Source organism: Lygodium microphyllum, chromosome 6, assembly GCF_053477565.2.
Source record: "Lygodium microphyllum isolate KBCC chromosome 6, Lygodium_microphyllum_v1.1.10, whole genome shotgun sequence".
In the NCBI taxonomy this organism is placed as follows: domain Eukaryota; kingdom Viridiplantae; phylum Streptophyta; class Polypodiopsida; order Schizaeales; family Lygodiaceae; genus Lygodium; species Lygodium microphyllum.
This window is the reverse complement of record NC_141140.1, coordinates 31,924,049-31,950,270: the sequence shown is the minus strand read 5'-3', so window position 1 is coordinate 31,950,270 and position 26,222 is coordinate 31,924,049. Positions and strand designations below refer to the sequence as shown.

The 26,222-nt window shown below is 41.3% G+C and overlaps 1 protein-coding gene across 1 annotated transcript; it reads right to left on the bottom strand.

The window, feature by feature from the left end:
- Positions 1-13,718: 13,718 nt before the first annotated feature.
- Positions 13,719-15,204, bottom strand: LOC148034434 (peroxidase A2-like). The gene is made up of 2 exons (XM_087680519.1): positions 14,630-15,204; positions 13,719-14,500 (listed from the first exon to the last, which is right to left on the bottom strand). The coding sequence occupies exons 1-2, from the start codon at positions 15,107-15,109 to the stop codon at positions 13,910-13,912; spliced, it is 1,071 nt and encodes a 356-aa protein (XP_087536645.1). The 5' UTR covers positions 15,110-15,204; the 3' UTR covers positions 13,719-13,909.
- Positions 15,205-26,222: the final 11,018 nt, after the last annotated feature.

Genomic DNA, 26,222 nt, shown 5'->3' with positions numbered 1-26,222 from the left:
TTCTCTCCATTTCCTCATGTAACCAATCTATGTCAATATGAGGTGGGAGCGCATTTAGATTATTTGGAAATGAGACATTACATCCATATCTAGTGCGAAATTCTTGTCTTTCGCTTTTTCTTCTTGCCCTTGCTTCATTATATAGTGTCACCCATTTGCTCATAACATCACTATTGCGCACACAAAAACTATTTAACTTACGAAGTTCTTCTTTTGTTAGCACTTTACTCATTCCTTTTCCTTGAGGTACTATAGAGGTCATCCTCAAGTCTTCATCATATTTCCATAGTCGTGGTTGAGAGGGATCCACTTCAGCAAGATATTCAGAAATATAAACAAGGGATGATTGCACTAACCAACCCTCAGCCATGCTTCCCTCAGGCCGTGCTTTTTGCCTCACAAAATCTTTCAAGGTTTTCATGAAGCGCTCAAGAAAACCATCCACCTTACATGAACTGCCCCACAAAGTGCGATCTCATCAATCAAATGTACGAGTAAATGTAATTGAGTAGTCAAAATGGATCGAGGAAAAATTTCCTCCACCAAACAAACCACCTCAATAGATAATACTCGAGCATCTTGCAATGTGTTTGGATCAATTTTCTTCGAGCTCACGTATCTGTCAAGATGTATTTGAGAATTGTTTATTTTTGTGTAGAAATTAAAAGATATATAATGAAAAAATACAATGTATACACACCTCACAAGTTCTCCCATCTCGTAAATGATATCACGTACATCTTTGGAGGCACAATGGGATATGCTAGTAGGAAGTACAAACTGAATATAAACAATATTCATAGATGCAAATTGTCAGTAGAGGAAAAAGTCATCATACCCCAAAGTTTACACATAGTTACGCCACTAATTACTATATTCATGGTTAGAGATACCCTTACTTGAATCATTTTGTGCCAATCGTGGGACTTCAAACCAGATAGTTGCTCCACACCTCTTTTATTTTTCTTTATGAAGGCTCCCTTGAGACATCTCATACATCCTGTGGGTGTTCGAAAGCTATATATTTGTTCCTTCACTATTTTTTGCTCGTTCTTTGACAATGTCCAAGGTGCATGGGGTAGCTCAATCTTTCCTCTGGGTCCAATTCGTGGCCAGGCTCGTCTCATGCGACCAATGTTACGTAAATCCTCCCTTACATTAACTGAATCGCGAGCCCCTATCAAGTGATCCCATAATGTAGATACAACATTTTTAAATATGTGCATGGGGTGCAACAGGTGATTGATCTTGAGTTCAGTACAATACGGAAGACGAAAGAATATAGAGAACCTAACAAACAAACAATATATTATGTAAACATTTCATCATGCTAAATACTTTAAAGTCAATCGAGAGAAATGCACTTCTTATCGACTTATGCCATGTGGAGGGTGGCTGTCGGCATTAATCCATCTCTCCTTCGAATCTTGAATGGTTAGAGATTGTGGAGTCATTCCATTAGTAGGGAGAACATATTTGGGATGGTCAATAGGAAGAAATCGATGATGATTGTCGTAGATAACCTTCTTTAAACGTGCCGGCCTAGAGGAAACTAGAGAGGGACCGCAAATAGGACATGCATGATATCCTGACGTGGTTAAACTTGAAAAAACAAGTGAATTAATAAATTGCAATTGATTCAAGTCTTGAATTTCAAATATAGAGTTATATACATGTACCTGAACACTCTCCATATCCTAGAAAGTCGTGCATGATTCACAACAACATGGCCTTCAATGTGAAATCTCTAGAGGATGCAGATGCACTTGTATCTTGCACCTCAATACCTTCCCATAATATTTCTAACTCTTCAATCAAAGGCTCTCAGTAAATGTCCATGTTTTTAACCTTGTGCTTTCCAGGAATCAGAAGGGACAACATCACATGTCCCTTTTTAATTGCCATGGATGGAGGAATATTATAGCTCACCAATACCACTGGCCATACACTGTATGATGTGCTTTTGATACCAAATGGATTGATTCCATCCATACCCAAACCAAATCTCAAATTTCTTGGCTCTTCTTTGAATACTGGCCACAAATTATCTATATGTTGCCATGTGGGTGTGTCTGCAGGGATCCTCCATTTTCCATCACTCGAACGATGACTAGCATGCCATGACATGAGCTTTCCAATAGACTTACACTTGAACATAAGTTTTATACGTGGAACAATCGAAAAGTGTCGCAAAACCTTACGAGGCAAATCCATTGACTTCATCTCCACTTCGTATCTTGATTCGCCACAAACAGGACACTCTCGTGCAAACTCATGAATCCCACGAAATAAGACATAATCATTGACACATGCATGGATCTTGACATAATCGAGGCCTCCCAGAGATGTCAAGTAATGTCTTGCTTGCTCTCTCTTAGCTGGCAATTTGTTTCCTTTTGGAAGCATTTGTGATAATAATCTACATATATTTTAAAAGTGAATTAAAAAACCACCAACATATATTTCTGCCTGATTTCAAAATAGAGAGGTTAACAATTAATATTATGATTCATATAAGCCAAACTGAATTGATACCTATCTCAATAATGCATCCCAACTGACATTACTCCATCCATAAATTGTTTGCAAGTTAAGTATCTCGAGGGACGCACGAAGAATGGAGTACGTACAACCTTCATACAATGGAGTAGATGATGCTACATATAGTGGATCATCTGGCTTCGTAGAGTGACCTTCTCCCTGAACCGGTTGTGAAAATAGATGGTGTACCATGTTGTCCAAAATCTCATCCTCTACGACTTGATGGGGCATTTCATGAGGGCTTCTATCATGGTCATTAGTCTCTACTCTTCTTGAAGACTATGCCTCCTTGCGTCGACGTTTTGCAGTCTCTCAACGCCCGGGAGGGAGCATCTGAGGATGTGGCACCGTATCCTGCTCAACCACAAAAGGGAGTTCCATATACGTTGATATATAGTTCCCTAACATAGACTAGCAATCTTAGTGGTAAAAAAAAACAATGAATGCCGGTGATTTTTCTTGGTCCCATTCTCCATACAAGCTGAGGTGTGACATTGCAATTCGACGTGCTCAAAAAATACACCCTCGACAATGATCACACATGCATCTAATTTTTTGTCGTAGCCATGCATCTCGATTATGAAGACGCAATGTTTCATCCTCACTTGAGGATGTTTTCATTGACTCACCAGCTTGCACCACACTAGGTGATGTTGACGTCGACATGATTAAACCTAATTCAAGACAACATCAAAATATTTGTCATTCATATGTTTACATAAGATCTTAATTTTAAATACACAAAAATCATCATAAATACATTAAATTTTATGTTAAGAATTCACTATCAAAATTTATCTTAAAAAACATAAAATTATGATAAATCCCAAATGCGCGTCTATATCCGCGTTTAACTACGCGTCTATATTCGCGTCTATCTGAAAAATAGACGCACATATACACGCGAAAATAGACGCACATGTCAAAATTCAAACCATATTTAAATCATTTCTTTTCAAACTGTGCCTTTCCTTTCCTGCGTTTTTTGCAGTTCTGAAGCTTGAGTTTAGCCGACATGCAGTCTCTTCATGCCTCACCTCCTCATGACTCACCTCTTCTTTCATTTCAAACACACAAGAAGGGAAAAAGGAAAGCCAAGGAGAGGAAGAAAGAGAGAACAAGAAAGAGGAGAACAAGAAGAAGTAGCAAGCAAGCAAACAAGCATCAAGGGAGGGTAACTTACCAAGGAGAGGAAGAAGGAGAAGGAGAAGCGCCACCACCCGCCACACCAAACACCCAAGGTGAGTCTCTCTCTCTCTCTCTCTTTGTTTCTCTCTTCCTCTCTCTGCTCTGTCTATGTATTTCCCATTTGTGATTCCATTATAATGTATTGCATTATGTAAATCGTCAATGGCTGTCGTCGGTCTAAAATCGGCCGGCCTAGCGCGTCTGCTAGTGCGTCTACATCTCAGTGTAGACACGGACATAGACGCACAAAAATTGTCTCCTCTCAGTGTGTCTGAGAGGGCATCTTACAGCGAGTGTGCTTTGCAATGCACACGCGATTTTAGATGCACATTGACCTGGGATGCGTGTCTGGCAGCGCGTCTGTGCGGCATGTTAGATGCGCAAATAGACGCACATTGACCTGGGATGCGCGTCTGTGCTGCACATTAGATGCGCAAATAGACGCGCTAGACAAAAGATGAACATCAATGTTATGTCAAAGGCTTAAAAATTGAAATGTTATACTTTTATACACATTAAAAACTGCAAGGTCCTATTATGTGACATCACTTAGAGCAGAATCTTGTTGCGTGGTATTGATTAACTCCTAAATAGAAGTTTAGTTAGATCTAAAAGTAACAAATTAGGAAATAGTATACTTTTATACACATTTATACAAACATTACATTCTATACATAAAGTGAGATTGAAACTTGTGTGTTCTACATCTGGATCTCGTGAATTAGAGCCCTCAGCTAGGCATATAGGCCGGATAGTCACCTCCACCCCTCATCCATGAGTTGCTTGTACTGCACAATATCCTCCTATATTTTTTGTATGCAAATAAATTTGTCTTTTTCCTGTGTTTTTTTTGCAGATGTCGTATCCTGGTTCATCTAGCAATGACCCAGATGTGGATCGCATGAATGATACGTTGGCCTCCTTTGGCAGGGGGGTCAATGCATTTTTTGGAGGTTTTCCTAGTAGGAAAGACTTCATGGGAGAGATGACCAGACACCTTGGCCGCTCTTCCACAGCAGCGGACGAGGTGTTTAATGTCATGTCTGGGACGCCTCTAGCGTCTTTGCTTGGCATTACTTCCCAAATTCCACATGCAGGTAGGTACTCCACATATAGGTACTCCATATGTAGGTACTCCATATGCAGGTATTCCATTTGCAGGTACTCCACGTGCTCCGCGTGCATTGGCTGAAGCACAAGCATCTGCAGAAGCTCGTGCGTCCGGGGGGGAGAGGGCAGTCGACAGAGATAGAGGAGGGAGAGTCGAGGGGGAGGGTTGTGTGGGGATTTCCAAGGAGGTGGCAAGTGATCACCCTCACCAGTAGATCATGTAGAGGAGGTTGTACACCATTACTATAGAGTTACAGATGCCGGTGGCATCTTTCATGATGATGAGGGAAGGGATGTAATGGCGTACATGAGGAGCATCGTGCATGCGACGTATAAAGATTGTTTCATTGCCTTCAAAAATCAGAAAACCGGCTTGTGGCAGGAGGTGTTGAGGGCAGTCCATAGGAGGTACCCAAATCCTGAGGGTCAGCGATTCTCGGATGATTGGGGACGTACAAAAGTGAGGGATATGCTTCACAACAAAAGATCCCACCTCATGACACGGGCCAGGGACTCATTGCGGAGGCTGGAGGAGGGGCGTGGAGCCTACAGCCAACCACCTATGTGCCACCGCATAGAGTGGAAGAAAGCCAAGAAGAAAGTAGTTGAGAAAGTGAAGAGTCACCAGCACGCAGAAGCGCGACGGATCCAAATGGAAACAATGGGATCGTCGCATTACGGATCGGGTGGCAGAGAGTCGTGGGAGGCAGAGTTTGTAAGTATATTTTGATTTCTAGTTTTTCTAAATGTATATTTCTTTAAATTTTATATATATTTTAGTCTAATATATTGTGACGTCTAATTGTTTGTATATCTCTAAATGTTTTGCAGACTACCATCATTGGTAGGACACCTACCCCTAGAGAGGTAAGTTACTATCGAGGCCATAACCGCGCAGCGACATGGCTTCACTTTTATGAGGAGGATGGTGCGCAGATCGGATGTTGTACGCTCGCGTAGTGAATGCCGGAAGGTCCCCAAGAATAATGGAACTCTACTTTTTGCACAAATTACAAAGTAAAAAGCATGAACGACAAGAGCAAGAGACCAATTGGGTGCAATCTCTCCCCATGCCTTGTGTGAGCGCTCCACAAAGCATGTATTTTATGTATTATTCATCTTCATGCTCAAATAATAGCCTAAATTACAAAATAGCAAGCTTTTAGCTTTTGAGTTTGCTTTAACACAAAAATAGAAATAAAGCTAATGGACGGTGCCCAAAGAGTCTGGCACGCCCAATACAATGTCCAAATAGAAATAACATAACCGTGCGCCCATGCGCATACAAAATAATAATAAATAATCGATGCCTCAATAAATAGGCATGACAAAATATAGGCGTGGCGTCTATCAAAATATAATCCATAAATCGAATACTCGCTATCCTCCAATGCTTTCCTCCGCCACTGCTGCTATCTCTATACATCAATTGAAGCATTCACAATCGTTAGTAAAATAATACAATTAAACCGACAAAAGTGAATACCTAGCAGTCTTCAGCTACATAAATAAATCAACTGGTTAGAAATAAATCCTAACCTTAATTTATTACGAGTGCGCACTCTAAACTCATAAATGTTTATTCATTTAATATGCATTTTGCGGAATCACCCGCTATGGAATCACCCATGTACACACTAAATTAATGAAACGCCGGAAAAGAACAGGCATCCCCATCAACTTCTCGCACAAAGAATCCACTTTGTGTATGAGCCCCAGTCATCAAAGTTTACGAAATCCACTGTAAAACCTCACGGAATCCACCGTGGCACGGAATCCACCGTGAAATATGCCTCCTGGCATCATACCCCCGGGGTGGGATAGCAATTGACCTCAATTGCTATTAGCTCAATGTGGAGCTAACAGAGTGGGGAAAGCATTTAAGTCTCTAGCGTGCATCCATTGTGCTTCCTCTACATGATGGTTCTTAAATTTAACTAGATATCTAAAATATCTTCGGCCAATTCTAGTGCTCATAAAGTCAGTGTCTATGATAGCTTCTGGTTCAAGTATTTCAGTCTCTTCCTCTAACAAAGGTGGGTTTTCATAAACAGGGTGTACATGTAATTGACCTCTAAATGGTCTCAATAAACTAATGTGAAATGTGTTGTGAATTTTCCAATGAGGTGGTAATTCAAACTTGAATGCATTGTCATTAATTTTATGAATGATCCTAAATGGTCCATAGAATCTAGGAGCTAATTTGACAACTGGGTGTCTATCTACACTTTGTAGTCTACGTTTTTCTATTCTCAACCAAGCATAATCATCAACTTTGAAATTCATTGCTTGTCTTTTCTTATTGGCTTGTTTGGTATATGATTGCTGGGCTTTGGCAATCATATCTTTAACCTCATCAAAAATAGTATTATGCATACTAGCAATATCATCAACACTTTGAATTCTATTTGACAAAGATGCAACAGGTGTAGATAATCTATATCCATAAATCACTTCAAACGGTGCTTTCTTTGTAGATGTGTGTGGTGTATTATTATATGCAAACTGTAATAAATGTAAATGTGTGTCCCATGTCTGAGGTTTAGAAATAGTATATGCACGTAAAAGATCTAGAATAGTGCTATTAGTGGCTTCTGTTTGTCCATTAGTTTCAAGATGAAATGAAGATGAGAAATCTATCTTTGTGCCTAGGTTAGCAAACAGAGTAATCCAAAAGTTGTTACAAAATCTAGAATCACAATCTGAAATAATAACTTTTGGCAATCCATGGTTAGTGAAAACAGTTTTCAAAAACAATTGTGCTGCTTGTGGTGCTGTTAAAGTTTTTTTACATGGAATAAAATATGCTTGTTTACTAAATCTATCTACGACTGTCCAAATCATATCATGGTTAGATTTAGTATTAGGTAAACCAGTAATGAAATCCATAGAAATTTGTTCCCAAGGTTTAGATGGAATAGACAAAGGCATAAGTAATCCATACTGTTTACCATGATGTCTCTTAACTCTTTGACAAATCAAACGTTCAGAAACAAAGTTAGATACATCAGTGTCCATATGCGGCCAATAAAAATCTTCAGTTAACGTACGTAAGGTAGATATGATACCTCTATGACCTTGATATGGGGGACAATGAATTTCATTCAAAACAAAAGATTGGAATGGAATTGTAACACACAATCTCTTTTCATAAAACATAAATCCATCATTATATGACAATGAATCAATAGGAATGAAGTTATTTTGAACTAATTTATTCCAATCAGCATGAAAAGTAATATCCTGACGATAAGTATCTTTCATAGCAATCAAAGAATCAAAAGATATAACAGAAATGTTATGAATAGCAGGTCTTCTACTTAATGCATCAGCCACTACATTTTCTTTTCCGGGTTGATATTGAATGATAGGATAAAAACTTTGAATAAAGGATGCCCATTTGATATGTCGGTCAGAGATTTGGGGTTGGATAAGTAAATGTCTAATACTTTGTTGATCGGTCTTTATCATAAATTCTGAACCCATTAAGTAGTGTTTCCACTGTCTTAATGCTTGTACAACTGCTAATAGTTCTTTGTCATATGTGGAATATTTCAGTTCAGAGGGTTTCAGCTTACAACTAGAATAGGCTATGGGATGGTTGTCTTGCATAAGTACAGCTCCTATTCCTGATCCACTAGCATCGGTCACTACTAGAAAGAATGGTCTATTAAAATCAGGCAACTATAGGACAGGGGCATGGGTTAATGCATGTTTCAATAAGTCAAAGGATTTCTGTTGATTCTCGGACTAATGATAAACAATTCCTTTCTTCAGAAGTTTGGTTAATGGTAAAGAAAGTAAGGAAAATTACGTACAAACTTCCCATAGAAACTAGCAAGATCAAGGAATGAGCGTAACTCATGCACGTTTTTAGGTACATGCCAATTCAATATTGCATCTATTTTCTTAGGATCAACTTTAATTCCATCAGATGATACTATATGACCTAAATACTCAATTTCTGTTTTAAAGAATTCACTCTTTTCAGGGTTTGCATACAGTTGATTATCTTTTAATAACTGAAAAACCAATTACAAATGCTCATAATGTTCTTTCTCATTTTGACTAGACACCAAAATATCATCAAAGAAGATAATTACACAATACTGATATTTCAAAAAGATACGATTCATCATTCTACTAAACGTAGTAGGTGCATTAGTCAATCCAAATGGCATCACTAAAAATTTGTAATGACCAAATTGTGTCCTAAATGCAGTCTTGAATATGTCTGATGTATCTAGTCTCACCTGATGATAATCAGACTTAAGGTCTATTTTACTAAATATAGCAGATCCTTGCAGTTTGTCCATAAGGTCATCAACTCTAGGAATAGGATACCTATTCTTTACAGTGATCTTATTTAAAGCTCGATAGTCAATGCACATATGATAGGTATTATTCTTTTTCTTGACTAACAGGACAGGTGCACCAAATGGAGAACTACTAGGTCTAATCAATCCTCTATTTAGTAATTCCTCAACTTGACTCTGAATTTCTTTTTGCTCTATCTGGTTATGCCTATATGGTGCTTTGCAAGGTGGTTGTGTGCCAGGGATCAAATCTATTTTATGGTCTTCTGGACGTGAAGGAGGTAGACCAGGTGGTAGGTCTTCAGCAAAACAGCCCTTAAAATGTGCAAGAAATTCTTTATGTCTAGGATGCATATGATTTTCTTTGACTTGCAGTTCATTCACCCAAATGAGATAAGATTTACTACTCTTGCGTAATGTACATTTAGCTTGAGTATGAGAAAGCAGTGGAAAAACATTAGATGCATGCATACCATATAATGTAATAGATTTTTCTTGAAAACTAATATTCATTGAATGTGTGGAATAATCTATATTTGGGTTATGCTGGTGACGCCAAGGCATACCTAAAATAATGTCATTCGACTGTAATGGAACAACTAGAAAATTTCTTCTTTCTGTGTATTGACCAATATGAATCTCTAAGTCATGCACTTCCTGTCACCATTATAGCTAGTGCCTAAGAATGCAGCTTTGATGCGGTAATGCATAGGTAGAGTCTGTAACTTCAATTCTTTTACTAGTTTTGCTAAAATAAAATCATGAGCGCTACCGTCATCATACAAAATAATCTTTTCCTTTCCATGCACCAAACATTTCATAGTCAATAAAGAATGTGGAGTTGGCATACCTGGCAAAGTATCAGAAGTAGTAGTAGTGTCGTCCTCATCTTCTGTGAAATCAGGCATATCTTCATGTTTGTCTTCGTCCATTGCTCTAAGGTAGTTGATATGGGCAGGTGGCTTCTTTGAATGACAATTTGCTGCTAGATGTCCAGGCATTGGCTTGGAATTGCTGTGGGCGTCTGTCTCTACCTCGCAGCTTGTCTTCAGTGTCGTGAGCTAGTGAAATGGCATCTTCAAGAGTAGTAGGCTTGAACATGTTAACTTCAGCGTAATAATGCCCAAGGAGTCCAGACATATACTTGCACCTGTGTGTCGCTTCAGGTACGTCTTCAAGCATGCGTAGCTAGAGTAGTGCATTTAAAAAACGCTCTGTATACTGAGGAATAGGCTCACGATCCCGTTGCTGGAGAAGATCCCATTGCTTAATAGCTTTCTCATGAAATTGTGGAGGAAGGAAATTCTGCATGAACTTCTCCTTGAAATTCTCCCAAGTAGCAGGACAATCTATACTCTTGCGTACTACAGTCCACCAAAGAGATGCTCAGTCCACTAAATGGTTAGTGACACACTTGATTTTATATTTTTCTGCATAGGTTTCCTCATGGAAATAGTCGTCAAACTGACTAATGAATGCTAGAACAGTTTTTCCTTCTCGTATGCCATTGAAAGTACGAAATTTGAAACTTCTTTTACTTATCTTTGATTCCTTGCGGATGGTTTGAGCTTCAAGAGTTGCGTCGATGGTACGTCGAATAAGATCTTCAGCTTGAGGTTCTTCTTTGTCAGTAGACGCTCTTTGTAAATTTGCCAGTTGAACTTGCAATGCTTGCCTAGCCCTTCGTTCTTCTTCCAATTGCATCATGATTAAGTCCAACTTTTTCTCCATCGTAGGTTCAGGTAGGTCGCCTTCAGCCATAAGATCATCCATATGTGGTTCCGTCATCCTGCAAAACTCAAAAGACCTTTCTCACTCAAAATCAAGTTAGCGGGATGAGCGTAGCTCAAGTTCGGGAATACAAGGCTTATGTATTTTTGGGTATAGCTTTCACAATCTTCAAAAAATCTACGTTTTATCCTTCTTTGTATCTTGAAAATGCTTCAGCAAACCTACGTATAGGTAGAGTATCTTCCAATGAACAACTTTGTAGTTTGGAGTTTCTGCACAGGAACAGCCCTTCTAGGAGTTTTGAGCACAAGTCAGTTCTGACTCCAATTGACTAGTCTGACTTGCAGAGTTGCAGACTTATGTGACTTGCAGAGTTGCAGACTTGCAGAACTTAGTCACTTTACAGAACTTGCAGAACTTGACTTGAAGAAACTTGCTCAACTTGACTGATTGGGTGTGACTTGGAGTTAATTATGACTTGCAAGATTGAAGAGCTTGTGTGACTATAGCTTAATTGATTAAGCTTCAAGCTTTATGGGCAGTAAACGGCGCAAATCGTGGGGGGGGCTGTTTTTTCAGCCAACAACGCAAATTTCGGAGATGTCTGGATACCTCGTGTTGACGATTTGAAGCTTAAAGCTTCTCTTAAGCTTTCTAAGCTTTAAAGTTTAAAGCTTGAAAGGTATGAAAATGGTGACTTATCTCTGTGTAACGACGACTTGATGTAGGAGAGTTGGGAGTGGTCCTCTGCCTCTGCAGACCGGTCCTTCGCGATCCAATGATGGAAACAGGGGTTCTTGATCGCCAGAAGTCTGCCTGTATTGACGGTTCACGACGAGATTGACTGTAAAGCCCAATCGTTCCAAGAGCTCCGCCTTCGTACGAGATGGGTGGCAATTGGAAGCTCTTGATCTCGGCTTCGCTCTGATACCACTGGTGCGTAGATCGGATGCTGTACGCTCGCGTAGTGAATGCCGGAAGGTACCCAAGAACAATGGAACTCTAATTTTTGCACAAATTACAAAAATAAAAAGCATGAACGACAAGAGCAAGAGACCAATTGGGTGCAATCTCCCCCCATGCCTTGTGTGAGCGCTCCACAAAGCATATATTTTATGTATTATTCATCTTCATGCTCAAATAATAGCCTAAATTACAAAATAGTAAGATTTTAGCTTTTGAGTTTGGTTTAACACAAAATAGGAATAAAGCTAATGGACGGTGCCCAAAGAGTCTGGCACGCCCAATACAATGTCCAAATAGAAATAACATAACCGTGCGCCCGTGCGCATACAAAATAATAATAAATAATCGATGCCTCAATAAATAGGCATGACAAAATATAGGCGTGGTGTCTATCAAAATATAATCCATAAATCGAATACTCGCTATCCTCCAATGCTTTCCTCCGCCAGTACTGCTATCTCTACACATCAACTGAAGCATTCACAATCGTTAGTAAAATAATACAATTAAACCGACAAAAGTGAATACCTAGCAGTCTTCAGCTACATAAATAAATCAACTGGTTAGAAAAAAATCCTAACTTTAATTTATTACGAGTGCGCACTCTAAACTCATAAACGTTTATTATTTTAATATGCATTTTGTGGAATCACCCGCTATGGAACCACCCATGTACACACTAAATTAATGAAACGCCCGAAAAGGACAGGCGTCCCCATCAACTTCTCGCACAACGAATCCACTTTGTGTATGAGCCCCGGTCACCAAAGTTTACGGAATCCATCGTAAAACTTTACGGAATCCATCGTGGCACGGAATCCACCGTGAAATATGCCTCCTGGCATCAGAGGGTCTCATCACTGAGGACCAATACAACCGGGCCATGAGGATTCGATAGCCAGAGGAGGTATGTTTTTCTTACTTTCCTATTAAAAGTATAACTAATTATAGCTTTTTCTACACCTTGTCTATATAAGCAACCCTGATCTTTTGTGTGTGTAGGCGAACCCGGATGTGGAGCACAGCGAGGAGGGGGATAGCGATGCTAGTAGCCATGGTGGTACTAGCGAGGATGTTTCCTCTTCAGATTCGTAGAGGAGCACCATATCTCCTCATGAGGCCTTCTTTTCTTGTATATGTATGATATCTCTTTGAGCCTACTGCTTGCGGCCATGCTTTAGGTCACAAGCACTCAAAACTTCCCTTGTAAATGCTTTGATATATAATGAATACATGGACTTTCACTTTCAATTCTCGTGCCTGTAAGATACATTGTCTTTTTCCCAAATACACAATCTGATAGATGCGCAAAAGTTCTATTTTGCGCGTCTATCAGCGCGTCTAAATTGCAGGTAATTCGCGTTTATTTGCGCGTCTATAATGCAGACTACACGTGCTGCATTATTCAAATTAAAAAAGGAAATTAAATATCTTTTTTTTAAAATGACATTTTTTGTTTTCTCGTTCGCATCTATCAGTACTTGTAAAAGCGCATCTAAAAGCGTGTCTATATGCGCGTGTATATGTGCGTCTATTGCGCGTCTATTTGTGCGTGTAAATTCGTCGATACATGCGATTATAGACGCGCAAATAGACGGGCGGATAGACACGCCCGTAAGTTTTTCTCTGTATTCAAAAATCGCGTCTAAATGTGCATGTATGAGGCTTTTATGTTGTAGTGTCGTGGCAATGCTCAAGGGTCTATCTTCCAACTTGCTATCTAATTAAGTCATTAGATAGCAAAGTACTCGACAATAATAGAAGATAAGAAACTAAGTGCTTCACAAACATTGGCTTGTTGCTGTAGTTCTATAAATCTAGGGATAATCGAGGGCTTTGGCGAATATGTGTTCATAGAATCTTTCTTGTTGTAAAAGGAGTTAGTAAGTTCAAATTTTTTGGTTTTTCCACCGCGTTTTTCCTTAGCTCCATACGATTTCAATGTTCATATCAATGGGGCATTGACAGCCACACAGGTTTCAATTCCAAAAATGATGCCTGTATAGAAGGTGAAGGTTTCTGTCGGTATGAATGTAATTAATGGAGGTTATTCCAGCCTAGCTTGAATTGGGCTGGCCGCAGTTGAGGCGAATCTGCCCATCCGAACCGGTGAGGGGGCTGATGTTGCCCATGTTCACCATAGAGGCCATGAAGCTGGTGAAGAAGGCGGACTGGTCGGAGGCGAAGATGTTGACGTAGCTCGGGATGGTGGCCTGGCCGGAGGTGGAAAGCAGCTCCTGGTCCGACTGCAGCAGCCCCTGGTTGCCCTGCAGGTTCAGGTAGTACTGGTTGTCGAAGGCGTTCTGTGTCATCGGATCCAGCGGGGCCGCCACATTCGCATTTCCGCCCTCAGGGCACGTGGCCTGGAGTGACTGGAGATAGGTGGGGTCCAGCGTGGGATCGGGCTGGCCGGTGCCGCTGAAGTTGTAGAGGCGGCCCACGAAGTTGACGCAGCGGGCGCGCCCGAAGGTGTGGGCTCCTGACAGCGCTGCTACGTCCTGCTCGTTTAGCCCCACCGTCGCGAACTTGCTGATGATGGTGGACAGTGAGTCGGTTGGTCCCGGTAGGGCTGCCGTCACTGCACTTTGGCTGGCTGCGCTGCTACTGTCTCTTCGTCCCAGCAGCACAGTCCACGAGGGCCCGCCCGCCTGCTTAGTAAAGCACTAGCGTTAGCATATATTTGCGACATCAGATCTTGATTACTATCGCCAAATAATGTATATATCCTTAGCATATATATATATATATATATATGTATGGACAGATACTTCTCTTACCAGGACAACGGAGTCCCGCGCTGCCAGCGCCAGAATGTCAGCGCACGACACCGTGGCCGCACATGCGCCCTCCACCGCCGCCTTGATGTTGTCCACTACGTCGAAACCGCGCAGCGAGTTGTTGTTGGGGCGCGCAAACTGCTCCCCCGAAGCTCCGTCGAGGAGCAGCGATGCATCACAGCCCTGCACGAAGCAGTCGTGGAAGTGCAGCCTCAGTAGGGAAGCCGCCATGCCTGTGTCGGCGTTCACCGCCGTCTGCACAGCCGATTGCACCACGCGCTCAACATCCGGGCACGACTGCGCATAGAAATCGGACGTGAGCTGGCCCGAGGCAGGTTGTATGCAACTAGCGAGAAGCAGGAAGCTGAAGCACACTGCAGCTGATGATAGCAGCACCTGCACTACAGCTAGTGCCTTACGCTGGTCATAAACATGCGGCCGCCTGATCGCAGGCGCAGCCTTATTATAAGAGCCGGCCATAATTCTCGCTAGTTCAAGCTGCAGCTGGATAATATTGCAGGATTTGTCTCTCTAGCTCACACTAAACTTTGCTTCTCTCTCTCTCTGTCTCTATCTCTCTCTCAGTGATCTGTAAGACGTCGAGGTGAAGCTGAACAATGTCGTCTGCAGCATTTTATAGCTGAGTGCCGGCCTCCCCGCATGCAAGTATGAAATAGGGATGATTGGCGACCCGGTCGCTAAGCTCCGTCATGCGAACGACGTGGTCGACAGTCCTACAAGGAAGAAGAGTGCCTCGAATCGACAGCGAGAGATGTTTGACCGACCGCTCCACCGGCCCCATAGCCAATTATGTAGCTTTTACGTGTGCACTTCGCCTAGAACTTTGACCTGGTTACTAGAAAAAGCGAAACTTGTAAGACGTCTTCTACCATCATGTGAGGACAATCTTGTTCGAGTGAGTTGGAGGGGCCATTCATCAACCTTCGTAATAGCAACCTCCTCCCTAGCAGGAGTATCCTTGGTTCCTACTCCTCTTACACCCTCTTTGCCTTTTCCCCCCTTCCCCTCCACTACTATCCTAGTTTCACCCCCTGTGTCTCCCTTGCCCTCCTCCCTCCCCCTCCTTGCCCCTTCCTCGCACCCTTAAGGACGTCACTATGTATAAAAGTAAGTCACATGAGATATAAAAAAACACAACCTTACAAATGTTATATATTCACATAAGAAAATATTTTAAAATGTATAAATTCATTTATAGAAGGGCATTTTATATTCCACATGTAAAATTTGTTATTAAAGAACATTGTGAAATCATATAATTGGCCTTGATCTTTGATAGAAGGTTGTGATGAACCTCAATGAGTAAACATGAGGTTTAATATGTATAGCAAGCCCAATCTAGGAATGAGCTTGATGGGCAACATAATGCGATTATGTGTGTCAAGGATGGCCTTTCCATAAAACTTTGAAAAAGGAAACAAATATTCCATCATCAAACTTCATAGTCTCTCTTTCAAAATTTTCTTTGATCATAAAGAAAACCTATCTTCCATCTTGTTGCTCTTTACATTTTACATCCAAATGTATTTTAGATCCTTGTTCTACATAGTATTAGAGCTAGATTAGAGAAAATTTAAGTTCATTCTGTAATGTCCCCATTACTTGTTTATTTTAATAAACAATGTGTGCATATATTCCAAAGAAATTTGATTTATGTTGCACATTCTTTAAATGAAACTGACTCTACTTAATAAGATAATAATTATTATTAATGAGGTATTATATGCCAGTTCATGGAAGAAAGACTTGGGAAACCCTCCCAAGACTAGCTTATTAAAACTATGTTTGTAGTATAGCGCAACAAACAGAACTAGCCTAGTGGATAGTCACTTGGCAGTTAAGTGCACTTGGGTGACGACACTACTGTCTGCCGAGATGGGTGACCTCCTAGGAAGATTTTCCTACAAGCTAGTGGAAGCTTCTCACACGCATCCAACGGCGCCAAGGAAGCCTTCGTAGTCCGTTGTCAAGTATGCCAAGGCCAAGATGCCTTGGTCACTCCCTTGGAGTGACACCATCACGGCGCACAGTGCGTCCTCGCCCACATATTTGTCAATTTTTATCTTCACACTACAAAAATGGAGCCTCTCCGTGACGTCATTAATGACATCGTCAAAAATGCTAAAAGAAAACATTGTCTTTTTGTCATCAATAACGTCATAAAAAACACTAAAAAGTAGGCACCCTCTCTTTATCCCCCGCCGCCTCCCCTCCTCATTACTATATAAACATGGGTAGAGCATCACGTCAAAGACACACAATGATCCATGTAGAAGTCTCTCTATTGCTATTGATGCCATGAAGCTCTGCTGCAATCACCCGAGCCTCTCTTTCAGTCTCTCTCTCTCTCTCGCCACTCTTATGTGAAAGCGTTGCCCGAACCCATTAAGCTTCTTCCACGGCTCCCAAGAGACATCTACATCCTGAGCGAGGTCATGCTCAGAGAGCTCCCCAATGCGAGGAAGTTATTGCTACTGTTGAGGGGACACAACACGATGGTGAAGCACAAGTGGAAGTTCACCCCGAACCCATTTAAACCGAAGAACTAGCCATCCCACAACAAATTGAGGTTGCAGCCATAACCTGTAATCACGATGGATGGCTAAACGAATATAATCAGGTTTAATGTATTAAAAAAAGGATTACTTTTTAAGATAATAACTCTAAACTTTTCTAACGAGGGATAAGTTAGTCCGTTACATAGATTACGATCAGTTAGAACATACTTAAACTTACAAAAATATATTAGTATTATCAATTACTTTTTAGGAAGGAACACAGACATTGACGAAGGAGATAGTTTCTATGCATTGCATTGACAATTGTGTTAAAAATATTTTATGGTTATGAATGCTTTTGGATTTGTGAATAATGAGTTATGGCTCTTATGATTCTGGGCTTGCATAATCGGATGAATTGTGGATTATGGTGGTTCGGGACATTGGGATTCCCAGCCCAATGCTCCCTAACACTCTACAGAGTGTGGAAAAACTCACCTGCAAGTGGGGGTCGTATGCTCTCGAGGGAGGTAGGTGTTTTTGGTTTTTGATCACTCGAGCACTTGAGAGGGCAAAGGGCCAAGTAGTAAGTTCCCTTGTTATGTAGGATGGATCCGGAGGCTCAGGGAAGCTTCGAGGGGCTCTAAGCCAGTAAATTCCCTATTGACCGCGGATGGAGTGTGATCACATGCAACCTAATCCCAAGGGATTTGAAGGTCCTATCCTGGACAGTGTCTTCCTGCGGAAAGACATGTGGCGATGCCGTGCGTCCACTACTACGAATCTAAGGGCGGATTTCACCAAGAATTTGAAAACATTAGTCAATGCCATTGGGAGTTTATTTTCCATCGTGTGTATCTTTTGTGTTTGCATTTGCATGACACACGAGCACATGTAGTTAGGCTAGGCACAATTTCTTCAATGCATTCTTTTTTTTTTGTGGGAGCATCGCTTGATTGATTGCATAGCATGGTTTCTAATTTGCAAACTGCATGAGTGATTGGGCACGAAGTTCTTTCCCAAAGCATGTTCTTGTTAGGAAACATTCCACGGAAGACGATGTTCTTTTGGCAAGATCTTGAATATGGACCCCTAAACTTGAGAAGTAATATTGAGTTCAACAAAAGTGTTTATCACATTAGCAAGAGCGACAATTCTAAAGAAAACTTGGACCAATGTTTATTTTTCACTCCAAGTTCTTTCTATCTTATGCTCCTTGGCTATTGCCAGACTTCCTTTCTAAATGCTGAGAGGCCTTGATGGAAAAGTTGCCAGAAAAGCTACTTGAAGAAATTGATGGAATGTTTGACATGGGGTTTTAATATCAAAACAAGGATCTTAAGAAGAGCAGGGTGAAAGGAAAAATATGATGCTATTTTTCTACTGAAAGTTGATGAACTACAGAGATTTTCTTCTTGGTTCCAAGCATTGATGTTATATGCCAAAGAGTAGAATGTGTCCTTGTATAAAAGATTATTTTATAGCTAATAATAAGAAGGCACCAATGATATTGCTAACTCTAGAATACAAGGAGACGCCACTATCAAAAAGTATTGAACTCTTTACATGGACAACTTCTGAAGCAATTATCACAGAAGATTTTGCATCCACTATTGTGTTAGGCTTCTTGTTTGACAAGACAAATGGAATCTTGCTATGATTGGGATAGAAGACATTTTCTCCTTCGAAGATGTGTAGATGAAGCGATACTCTAAAGCGCATCATCTAACAAAATGCTAAGCAAATGATGATACATGTAGTATTAATGGCTGAATATAATTGCTATATTAATGACCTAGTCTCACTGTCGTCAAGCTATTGAAAAAAACAAAAGATTTGAGCTTCAAGAGAAGCTAAAGCCTTAAATAGGAAAAGCCACGGATTTTTCGCATGTCTGCAGAAATGTGCTATTGAAGGAGGTAGAGTATGAGCTTAAAAGGACTGTGACCTGCCTGCAATCAGGGAGTGAACCAACAACATGAAAGGTGACGACTAGGAAGACAAAAAAGCAATAAAGGAATCATTGGCAAGGAAGGCAAACAGAAGGAAGGAGCTCAGAAGGGTGGACACTGCTGTGACAGAAGAGATCGGAGAAGTGTTCCGTAAACAGTTGTCTGAGCTGCAATAGAAGAAGACCGGAAGGATGCATCGAATTGGAAGGTGAGACATCGGAAATAAGACCCCCTGAAATCGAAGGAAGCTGTGATGAAGGTTGATGAAGATCGACAAACCTGCAATAACAACGACAAAAATGAAGAGACAAGGAAGTTGCTGCAGTTCGCAGAAGACATGAACGATGGACGACAGTAGATCCAGTCGAGACTCCAAGGAGAAGAAACATATTTTGGAGCAAGCTTATGTGCACAATCTCCCTAATGGCCCATACCTCCATCTCAAGTCGTCAAAACCGTCCTCCATCCCCTGAAGATCTCGTTGAGTTCGGCTACTCAAAGCGTCCCTACAACGAGCGATTTCATGAACTCCTACAGGAAAACCGTGCAACATCTGGTGAGCTTGACGTGAAAGCATTGCTTCTGATTGTCAAGATGGGAGACTCTTCAAATACTCCACTCACTTCATCATCAAGTGCTTCTTCCTTTTTGATCGATGAGATGAAAAATTTGTTACAAACTCTTTCTTCAGCCATTATGATGCAGAATCAGTAGATGTAGTTATTTATGCAGTAGTAGCAGCAATTACATCAGCAACAATTGGATCAACAACAAATGCTACATCAAGAACAAGAGCATACGCATGGAGCAACCAAGGCGACAGAGGTTGTGGTAAGTGAGCATAAATTATTTGATAGTCAGAATGTTTCAGCCTATCTTAAAGCTTTTGAAAGCTAGATATGCTTCTTTGGAGTTCCTACCAACTGGAGCCACTATTTCTTATGGCTTGTCACGCTTGCTTTGCGGGTTAGAGTGACTGATTTATTTTGTGCGAGATTCCAACTTGAATGTCTTCAGGAAGGTACTCAAAGATGAATATTTTTTGGAGGATTATGGTATTGCTATGTGGAAGACATTCAAAGAATGGGTCTATCAGCTAAACAAAGGTCTTGTTGCTTTCGAGTTATTGTGCGAGTTTGAAGAATGTTACAACCAGCTGGATGCCCTTGAGCAAAGAACCCTACACATGGAGAAAGTGGAGTTATTCTTGGAGGCGACTGATCTTGCACTTTAGGATGAGTTGCGAAAGCTTCTTGAAGACCATACGCAGCCTATGGGATTGAAGACAGATTGGCAAGATGGTGTTGATGTGATTTCCACATTGACAAAGAGGCGAAGATGGAAGGCTCACTTAGAGAAGGGTATGCAAACACCTCTAGCGAAATCTTCTCCTACCTCGACTTCTCCTACTTCTCCTGTTGCTCCTTCAACTTCTTCTCCTACTTCTCATCCCATGTTTATGCCTATCTCTATTCCTACTACGGCTGGCAGACCATCTAAAATACCGACTATGGAAGATATGATGGAGAAACTTTTAAAGAACCTAAAAGACCTTCAAAAAAAGATGACTAGAAGGGAGCAGCAGCTAGCTCTAGTATTAGTCCCAATTTCATCTACCCCTACAAATTCTTTTAGAATGGTGAACTCTCAGGGAGTTTAAGTGCTTACGAAGAAGAAGCGAAAAAGAGAAGATCTAGTTTCCTTGACTTCTTATTTAGAACCAGAGCAGAGTATGACTGAAGTTCAGAAGCTGAAAGTACAGGAAGATCAGAAAGCCCCGAAAACAAAATATCCAAAGCCAGAAAAACAAACTGGATTCAAGCTCCTTCTCGTTATTGACTTGAAGAAGATTGAGGAGAATAATTTTGATGAGAAGATTTGATGATGGCCTATTATGCTCAGATACTATTAAGGATCTTTCAGCATTGATGAAAACTCAAAATCAAGAGATGTCATATGTCTTACAGGTCCATTCTCTAGCGATGAGTTGTGAAATTTCTGATTTGCTGCTTGAAAAGAATTTGGGTGTGCTGAGGATTCTCAACAAGAAGTATTCTTGCTGACATATTTCAGCAAAAAGATTTGGGTGTTGTTGTTTATACACATCAAAATTTATGTTTACCAAGGTATTTTCGTCGAGGGGTGAAAATTGAAGGTTGTAGCAATGAAGCTAGAGTACAACGACAATTTAAGACAATTGACAATAAGGTTAAAGTACCTTTGGATAGGGTTGATGATTTGCCAAATTTTACACTATTTATGGAGATGGATATAGATAAGATTGGAGTCATGAGATTGTTTGATGATCAACCAGCCAAAGATGATCTGGATGTTTTGAAGATCTACGACAAGCCACTAGATATAGAGATGATCTATGCAGACATACCTACCTTGATTTATCTATATGATCCAGGAGGATGATATGTTAATCCATGTCATCTTACCTACTTGTCATATTACCTAGATGATTTCCCATATGATCCTGGTGGGAATAATGTTGCAAGTGGTAAACAAGTTGACACATGCCGAAGGATGTGTAGATTTGGAGGGGACGGATATCATGACGCTGCATGTCCACTACTGCGAATCTAAGGGTTGAGTATTTCGCTAAGAATTTGAAAACCTCCTTGCAAGCCTCAGTGGCTGCAACATACTCGGCCTCTGTAATAGAAAGAGCTGTGCATTTTTGCACCCTGGAAATCCAAGAAATAGCATCTCCAACATATGTGAATACATAGCCAAAAGTGGACTTCCTACTATCTGCATGTCCTACATAATCAGAGTCAGTGTACCCCACGACTCTTGTATCCTAGCTACCATAGCATATGCACATGTCTGCAGTGCCCTTCAGGTACCTCATGATACCCTTCATGGCATCCCAATGCTTCTTGCCAGGTGTAGCCATATAGCGTGCCACAACACCAACTACAAAGGCAATATCTAGACGAGTGGCTATCATGGCATACATAAGACTGCCCACTGTGGATGCATAGGGAATCTTGGCCATCTCGATCCTCTGCTCATATGTCTGCGGACAATCAGCCTATGATACCTTCACATAAGAAGGCAATGGACAACCAATAGGCTTTACGTCCTGCATGCATAAGTGCTCAAGGACTTTATGAATGTACTCCCTCTGTGACAAGTAGAGAAGTCCTTGATGCCTGTCGCGTCTAATGCGCATACCAAGTATGTGAGGGGCCTGTCCCAGTTCTTTCATCTCAAAGCTCTTCTTGAGTTGAGCCTTAAGAGCATCTAGCTCATCATGAGCTTTTCTTGGTATCAGCATATCATCCACATAGAGGACCAAAATCAATAAAGAACCATCATGGGCTTTCTTCGTGTAAAGACACGGATCCATGCACTCTTGTTGTAGCCGTGTGACTGCATAAAGGCATCAAACTTATGATACCACTCCCTAGGTGCCTATTTCAAGCCATAAAGACTTTTCTTCAATTTGCACACTAGGTGCTCCTTGCCAGGTTCTGCAAAGCCCTTAGGCTGCTCCATATAAATCTCATCATGCAAGTTCCCATGTAAGAAAGTCGTCTTGACATCCATCTGGTATAAATCCAAGTCAAGTTGGGCAACTAAAACCAAGACTAAGCACAGGGTGGTCATCTTAACCACAACAAAAAAGGCCTCATCAAAGTCCACACCATGCTCCTGCTTAAAACCCTTTGCTACTAATCTACCCTTGTATACCGGCTTGGGGTGTCTAGGATACTTTTCAACTTGTACACCCACTTGCATGGCAAAGCCTTCTAGCCCGTAGGCAAGAAAACCAAATCCCAAGTGTCATTCTTATGCAAGGAGTCTATCTCAGACTGCATAGCCCTCTCCCAAGAGTGCTATCACCCCTGTGCATACTCTCATCATAAGTGAAAGGCTCTCTTGCATCTGTAACCAAGACATAATGCATCGAGGGCTGAAATGTATCAAGTGGATGTCTGTCTCTAGTAGACCATCTCACGGCAGGTTCTGTTGCCTGCCCAGCTGCATGTCCAATGCCCTGACCATGAGCATCTGCTGCAGTTGTAGGCTGTCCAACTCGCTGTGTGAGAGCTTTCGGCTCCTCCTGAAATATGATATTGCGAATCTCAACAACTCTCTCAAGTTGCCTATGCATCTCGTCTTCATGGAAGACTACATCATGACTGCAGATGACTTTCTGCGCCTGTGGATCCCAGAGACGGTAACTCATCTCGCCTGCATCCCCATAACCAAAGAAAATGCATCTAACACTCTTAGGATCTAGCTTACTTCTCTTGTCCCTGGGCACATGACAAAATGCCTCACATCCAAAGACACGGAGATGTGCATAAGAGGGAGGTTTTTCAGTCCATACCTCCTCGGCAACCTAGAAATCCAAACCACTAGAAGGTTATCAGTTTATGATATGCACAAGTGTACTAACTGCCTCAATCCAAAAGCTCTATGGTAGGCTTGCGTGGCTAAGCATACTACGTACACGCTCGTGGATGGTTCTATTCATCCTCTCAGCCAAACCCTTCTAGGGGGGTGTAGGACGCGGTCAACTGATGCTTAATACCCCTCTCATCACATAACTCCTCAAAAGCACGTGAGACATACTCACCCCCATTATCTGTCCATAGGCATTTTAGCCTATACCTAGACTGGTTCTCAACCAATGCAAGCTATCTCTAAAACATAGCCAAGACATTGGATTTCAACTTAATGGGATAAGCCCAAACTTTTCATAAAAAATCATCTATGAAAGTAACAAAATACTTGGCACCACCCATAGACTGACAAGGCATGGGCCCACAGACATTTGAATGTGCCAATGCCAAGGACTCACTCATGCATGGCCTACCAAACTTCTTATGCGTAGACCTAGTCTGCCTTCCATAAAGACAATGCTCACATGAATCAAAACATGCATAATCAAGGGGCAGTAAGTACTGCAAGCCAGAAAACATTTTCATTCCCTTCAAAGAAATATGGCCCAAACGGGCATGCCAAAGAGATACATGTGGGATAGAGCCCACAGACAAAACATGATCAAGGAAAGAAGCTGATACAATCAAGGGATAGAGGCTGCAAGCCTTAGCACCTCTCACAATGACAAGTCTGCCATGAGTGATCTTCCATGCAGAGTCTCCAAAACATACATGATATCCTACGTCATCAAGCTGTCCAGCTGACATGAGACTGCGTGTGAAAGCAGGTACATGACGTACATCCTGCATAACAAAACTGCTGCCAGAAGGAAACTGCACCTTTATAGCACCAATGCCCACAATATCAAGAGAGCTATCATCACCCAAGCGCACAAAGTCCGAAACAGTACGGTATGAGTGAAACCACTCTCGGCAAGGTGTCACATGAAAGGACGCACTTGAGTCCAAGAGCCAACACTATGCATACATAGAGTGTATCTCTGTCATCTACGAAGTACTAAGAGAAGCTGCAAGGATATAATCATCATCATCAACATCCTCAAGCTGCATAACATTGATCTCTTCAATTTTAACATTGGGCTTTGTAGGCACTATGCTGTCATCAAAAGACTTATCTTGCACTTTGTCTTTCCCCTTATCTTTGCATCTTTCATTGCGCAATTCATGGCATTGTGGCCTAATATGGCCCTTTTTCCCACAATGGTGACAAGTAACATCTGCATTCTTGCCATGGGATTCGCTACGTGACTTCCCACGAGATTTCTGAGAATCCCATCCATGGCCACTACCACTGTCACTGCCATGCTTTCCATATCTATCATTCGTGCCTCTAACTGTCATAGCATGTGACACATGCGAGAGGCATCCAAATTCTTACGGTTAGCTTCTTCCTGTAGAAGAGCACTCTCAACATTAGATAATTTCAAGGTAGCAGTAGAGGCACATAATGCAGTGCGGAATACATCCCATGACTCATTAAGAGTACCAAGCAAGAAAAGAGGAGTGACATCCTCTACAAAAGTGATGTCCTGCAAAGTCAAGTTCTTGAGTATAGCATGGAACTAGCTCAAGTGAGTAGATATGGTCACATTCTCCTTCATGCGCAGATCCATAAGCTGCTTCAACCAATACGTCTGGCTCGCTAGACTTTTCTTGTCATAGAGATTCTTGATTTTTATCCCACAACTACCATGCACTCTGTTCTTCCTCAAATACATTGTAATGAATATGTTTTGTGAGAGATAATACAATAGTGGACTTGCATAACTCATCAAGCTCAAGTCATTCCTCATCTGGCATAGTTGCAGGCGGATGACCGCTCAACCTCAAAGGTTTGATCTGTGATTTCTGCACCAACACCTGCCAAATCTAGCTCTTTCAATAAGAGTAAATTGTACCATCAAGCTTAGTGATGTTGAAAATAGCATGTTCAGTGGACGAACTTGCCATAATGCAGGCTAGAAGACTGTAGACAGTTCAAAAATGCTTGCTGTTTACTGTAGAAAATGACAAAAAAATCACAAAAAATGAGAAAAAATGGTGAGAAAAGTATAACCAAAGCTGCTGCCCACCAAGTACTAGTGAAAGTACATCATTTCAATAAATTTTGCATGAAAAATCCATGTCGGTCCATACATATATGCTTGTTGTAATAAATTACAGATCTCAGTAAGAGCTAACAGTGCCAAAATTGGATCCCAGGTCAATCAGATACTGCCAAGACCAAAGCCGGCATCATGGGGGCATAACATAGGCATATGATAGTTGATAAGCATGAATCCAATACCCAAACATATCATACAAACATCTACCAGTGAGTAGGCACACACCCCAGTCAACGGGGCAAAGTGTTCCTACCACTACCAAGACTTGACACAAGTAGGTGTCAGCTCACAAAGAGAGGGACCCAAAGCAAAGAGTCAGCTCATAAGCATTAGAAGAACAAGACATATGATCCATGCATCATCCTGAAGGGTAAAATATCCCAAATAGTCTCAAAAGCTCAAAGAGCATAGACCGCCTGCTCAATGGTTGTCAATCATCCAAAGACGCTCCCATTGGCACAAAAGCTATAAATATCAAGCAACAAAGCTCAACCAAATCATGTACAAGAACCAGCGACAAGTGTCCAAGATCAAGCATCAATGGTATATCCCGGACATGTAGACGGTAGAGTATCCGTATATGTAGCATCCAT

Coding starts and splice junctions, on each gene's coding strand:
- LOC148034434 (XM_087680519.1), bottom strand. CDS start 15,109: ATGGCCGGCTCTTATAATAAGGCTGCGCCTGCGATCAGGCGGCCGCAT. Junction 14,501..14,629: donor CGCGGGACTCCGTTGTCCTG/GTAAGAGAAGTA, acceptor TTTACTAAGCAG/GCGGGCGGGCCCTCGTGGAC.